This window comes from Colobus angolensis, unplaced genomic scaffold, assembly GCF_000951035.1.
Source record: "Colobus angolensis palliatus isolate OR3802 unplaced genomic scaffold, Cang.pa_1.0 Scaffold101, whole genome shotgun sequence".
Taxonomy (NCBI): Eukaryota; Metazoa; Chordata; class Mammalia; order Primates; family Cercopithecidae; genus Colobus; species Colobus angolensis.
In genome coordinates, this window is record NW_012111031.1 from 6,773,080 (window position 1) to 6,778,590 (window position 5,511).

The 5,511-nt window shown below is 34.8% G+C and overlaps 1 protein-coding gene across 2 annotated transcripts in view; it reads right to left on the reverse strand.

Annotated features, from left to right (window-relative positions):
• Nucleotides 1-5,511, reverse strand: part of COG3 (component of oligomeric golgi complex 3) — a 76,706-nt gene that overhangs the window by 52,975 nt on the left and 18,220 nt on the right. Inside the window, exons 3-7 of one of the 2 annotated variants that reach the window (XM_011940000.1) lie at nucleotides 5,358-5,419; nucleotides 4,081-4,246; nucleotides 2,774-2,848; nucleotides 1,608-1,700; nucleotides 740-865 (exon numbers count right to left, since the gene is read on the reverse strand). In XM_011940000.1, coding sequence (XP_011795390.1) covers nucleotides 740-865; nucleotides 1,608-1,700; nucleotides 2,774-2,848; nucleotides 4,081-4,246; nucleotides 5,358-5,419 — 522 coding nt within the window. The remainder of the gene's footprint in view (nucleotides 1-739; nucleotides 866-1,607; nucleotides 1,701-2,773; nucleotides 2,849-4,080; nucleotides 4,247-5,357; nucleotides 5,420-5,511) is intronic. The other variant, XM_011940009.1, reaches the window with a different exon arrangement.

Consider the following 5,511-nt stretch of genomic DNA (forward strand, 5'->3'; position numbering starts at 1 on the left):
AACATTTATGATTTTATTTTCTTAGGAAAGGAATGTTTTCAATGACCATCTAGCTTGTTCTACTCTTATTTTCTAAGCTTACACTCTGTTAATTTTCCACCTAGAATCAACTACAATCCATAATTAACTAATTGATTTGCTTCTTTCTATACTGGTTATTTCTTTTGAATATAAGCTCCATGAGGGCAGGGACCTTATTAGCTCCCCTTTGTTTCTATACAGTTCCTAATAAAATACCAAGCATTAGGCAGTGCTCAATAAAAATGTTTGCTAAATACAGAAAAGTTGAAAAATACAAAAAAAGTGTAAAGAAGAAAATTTAAATTATGCATTATGAGATGCATAATTATGCATATGAATATGCTTCAAAAGCATATTAAATTATCCCACCACTCAGAGTCACTTTTATGATTTTGGTATATTTCCTTCTAATATTTCCATGAAAAAGACAGAAAAGGAATGTTTTAAGAGACAAATGATTTGTATCTTATTATTCATCATATAGTACTGAATACTTCTCACACTATTAAACATTATTTGAAAATAACATTTGCAAGGGATATTTATAACATAGTCATTTTTCCCTACTATAAATAAAAAGGTGTAGTACATATTCTTAACAAAAGGTAAAAATTTTTTGGAATTACAAAGTACTAATCTCAGCCAAAGATGATGGAAGATGAAAGAATCAAAAACAACAACGACAACAAAAACCTGTTGTTGAGATCAGTTAACTCACCCTTTTCAGTAACTGGTTTGTGAGGGTCTGTAGTGTGTTCACAGTATATGTCTTCATGAGGTGCAAAGCTTTAGAAAGACACTGTTTAAACTTCAGCAAATATACAGGATAATCTTTAAAATTAGGCTGTAAGGAAAAGAGAAAGATTTACAAAGTGGAAACGAACACAGACAAAAAACAAGCTTTTACTGAAAACCAAAGTGTCCCTATGTAAAACAATATATAAAGTTCAAAAACAGATTTCATAAAGATCATAAACTCCATGAAGATGAATACTGTGACTGTTTTAGTCACAGTCAAACCCCCTGTGCCTGGCACAAAGTAGGAGCTAAATACATATCTGCAGTTGTTAGCAAAAGATATTTTCAGCACCCCACGGACTTCAAGGCTAATATGTAAGGCCCAACTAGGAAAAGAATAGGAGTTAGGAGAAATAAACACAGCAATAAATCCTGAAGAAACAGAAATAGAGGGTGATTAAATCAAAGGGCTTGTCCCTTTATTTCCCCCCAAGTAACACTTTCTGTTTCCAAAGAAATATCTAGCACGTCAAGACGCCAACAGTTTAAAAATGGCTCATCCTGTTAGATGGGATAAAGCTGAGTCAGCCAGGACGCATTCCATTCCAGGGGCCATTGCAGGAGCTGGAAGTACTTTTTACACCACTGCTAATAACAACTAAGAATTCACTACAACTTTTCTTTAATATGTTACAAATACATATTTTTCCCTTGGGCAGAAATAATCACAGCACAAAAAGTGATATAATAGGAATGTTTGCTAAATACAGAAAAGTTGAAAAACACAAAAAAAATAGGAATAGGAATCTTAAGATTTCTTTAAAACATGCAAAAATACTATGACTTACATGAGATGAGATATATGTTATACAATCATCTAACTTGGCCAGCATAGGTATAAATCCGTCACTATTCACCGACAATGTAGGGGAATTCAATTTCTTTAAGGGAAAAAGAAAACAATCTTAATTCACAAAAAATGATACAGATAAAAGTTGGAAACTATGGATCAGAGTCAGCATATTTGCCTTTAGGATATAACAGGTCTTTATAACAAATTTTAAAAGTCACCAAAATATCCTCAAACGTAGCCCACATGTACAATAAAGAAGGGACAAATAGAAAAAGCATACTGAGTTAATTCAGTTTATTCCTAATAAGCTTTAATGGTACTCTTCATGAATTAGGACATAGTACATATTACCCCACTATACAATGTCATATTCAAATAATATATGAAATACCTAGATTTCTCAGTTTCTGGTATACAATATACACAATTTTTCTACTTGCAAACAATGGTGATTTTTCTGAAGGCTAAATGATTAACTAGCAGTCATATTACATTTAACAGTCATACTATGAAAGTAAAATACAACCAGTCAATTATTTCTTATCCTGATACAGAAATAGCTTGGCAATGACTACTTTCCACTGCATTCCACTGTTAACTAGTCACTAGTTTTAGTTATGTCTCTAACAAACTAAATACCTATGATTAAATGATTTTAATAACATGATTTATACACAGTTATGATTAATTTATGAGTCAGAAACAAATATAATTTACATACTTGTCTTTATTGGAACTATTATACTTTATTGGGATACAAGTATACATTTTGAGGACTATACTTTTCTTCAAACTAAACATGAGAATAAGTTTCAAAAAGGTTTTGACTACTATCATAGTAGCACAACCATAGCAAAATCTAAAACTGAATATTTCTTCTTACAATCTTCCTCAAAGCTTACAAATAAGAAACTACAAGAGGTAACCAATAAAGAGATTTGAATACCAAGAATACAATTTAAGAAATACACCTTAACTCAAATATTTAAAAATCTGAACTGGTAATGGTATCTCCACTGTCTACAAACAGGAATATCTATTAGCAAGCAAGCTAAGTTAAAATATCACTCAAGCCAATTTATAGATTTAAAGATTACACGAAAAAAGGCAAAAATAAAATAAAAATCACTAATTTTATAAGAAGTAAAGAACAATGCTTACTGTGTTAATAGTTTCCAATTCGTTAAAATAGGAAAGCTTTTGTTGAATGTTTTCAGCCAGATCAACAAGTTCCGACTTGCGTTTTTTAAAAGAGAAAAATCAATTATTATAAGAATACAAGAATCAACATGCCAATCTCAAAGTTACACTAAATAGATTTACATTAGACACAGAGGGTTATATCAGATATAAGAATACAGCTCAAGTATTTCTACAATCATGAACTAAAATAGGCGATAATACTACAGTAAATTTCATATCTCTTCACAAAATAATAAATGATCACATTTTTAAAACACACAGAAGTACATACAGAGAAAATTCTGAGATATACTAACTTAAGTGTTCTAGCTCTAAGTCAAAAATAATCAATCAGTTGATCTTTTCAAAATCGCACCGTTAGTATAATCACTATGCTTTTTTTTTTTTTTTTTGGAGTCTCACTCTGTTGCCCAGACTGGAGAGCAGTGGCGCAATCTCGGCTCACTGCAAGCTCCACCTCCCGAGTTCACACTATTCTCCTGCCTCAGCCTCCCAAGTAGCTGGGACTACAGGCGCCCACCACCACGTCCAGCTAATTTTTTGTATTTTTAGTAGAGAAGGGGTTTCACTGTGTTAGCCAGGATGACCTCGATCTCCTGACCTCAAGATCTGCCCGCCTGGGCCTCCCAAAGTGCTGGGATTACAGGCGTGAGCCACCGCACTCAGCCTCATTATACTTCTTTGAAAAGTGTCAGTAGCCAGGTGCAGTGACTCACATCTGTAATTCCAGTACTTAGGGAGGCCGAGGGGGGCAGAGGACTTGAGGTCAGGAGTTTGAGACCAGCCTAGCCAACATGATGAAACCCTGTCTCTACTAAAAATACAAAAATTAGCCAGGTATGGTGGCACACGCCTATAATCCCAGCTAACTGGGAGGCTGAGGCAGGAGAATCGCTTGAACCCAGGAGGCAGAGGTTGCAAAGAGCTGAGATCAAGCCATTGCACTCCAGCCTGGGCGACAGAGCAAAAAAAATAAAATAAATAAAATAAAAGTGTCAGTAATACAGAGTAGACAGAGCAAACCAATATAGCCACTACATTCTGAAATTGTACTGAGACCTAACAGCTCAAAACATAAGAAGGCTTGCCATTGCTATTCACATGCACTTAAAAAGTAGGCTGTCAGTGTAACAATCTGCATGCTGAGCACAGGCCTCAAACACAGCAGAGTTGAACATCTTGGAGAAATTAAGAAAATTAAAACTATATTCATCTATTTTAAAATTTAAATATAACGACTGACCCTCTTTCTTACTCCAAATTACCTGCTCTTTTAGGAGCTGTTCACAGGCTTCATGTAGGGTTCCTGTCTTATTGGACACAAAAAGATACTGTTTCTGCAAAGACTCCAGATGCTGAAGAGCACTGTTTACATCATTCAATATAGCATCACACTGCTCCTGAAACCCAGACAAGTAATCCCTCATCTGTCTAGAAAACAGAACCAAAAGGGGATTGGCAATAATCTTTTCCCCCAATAAGCATAGTAAAACAACAACAAAGGCTCATTTTTCCCAAAACGTTCGAATTTCAGGAGGAAAGTCTGACCTACACACATAAGATGATTATGTTAAGAAATGTACCAAAAGTCATGTCACGAACTGTTTCAATATTTAAGAAGGCAAATCACTAATACTATAAGTAACAAAAGGAATTAGCCTTGAAGCCATAACCTGGCTTTTCACATATAAGGCAACGAATCACTGGCTCAACTTCTAAAGACTGGGACACCAAAGCCATCCCAAGCCACCAAGTAAGGTCAATCTTTCCGATCACTTCCCTCTTTGAAAGATGGTGTGATGTCATAGAAAGAATTCTAGACTTAGAATTAGAAGACCTGGGTCCAAGCCCTAGCTCTGGCCCAGTCTGCATGACATTAAGCAAGTTACTTATTATTTCCAGGCCTCAGTTGTGTGATTAAAAACAAAAAGAGAATTACATTACAATCAATAGGTTAGGAGGGATAAGAATAGTAATATCTTTCCTCACACAGCTGTTATGAAGATTAAAGGGGATCATACATTAAAGAGTCTACCACATTGCCTAGCAATAATAGCCACCAAAAAATCAATACACTGAATGTGAACACTCGACCCACAGCCCCCACAGTCAGCTAGAAACTGTACAGTAATTTCCCCCATGCTGTCAACATCCACTGACAGAAGTATAGTTACAACCAACCGAAGTGGCCATCCTGAAAGTCTTTCAGGGATGTTTCTCCTTCTAAAAAGCAACAAACACCTCCTGGAATTCCTCTGAAACTCCTACTTGAACCTAGTTCTTTCTGGAGTTTTCTGAAAACTAACATCTATCCCTCCTAACCTATTAATTATAACGTAATTCTCTTTTTGTTTTTAATCACACAGCTTCTAAATAACAGTTTTAAAGACCCAAATCTTCTCACTGGCTGTTCTTAAAGAATATATGGCTGTTACAGTTTTCTTAATACCTTAATTTTATTTAAAGACACTGATTATGAAATGCTTCAGATGACTGTGATCTAAAAATTAAGATATCCAACAAATGCAAGAGATACACATACCTATATTTAGTTCCTTCATCTTGATCCATCTGAGTTTGCAGCTTTGCAAACCATGAGAAAAACTGGAAAAATAGAGTATTATACTGTGAACAAAACTAAAACTGACAAAATTTAAAGTGGCTACATGCTAAACAGCAAGTCAAAAGGACAGACA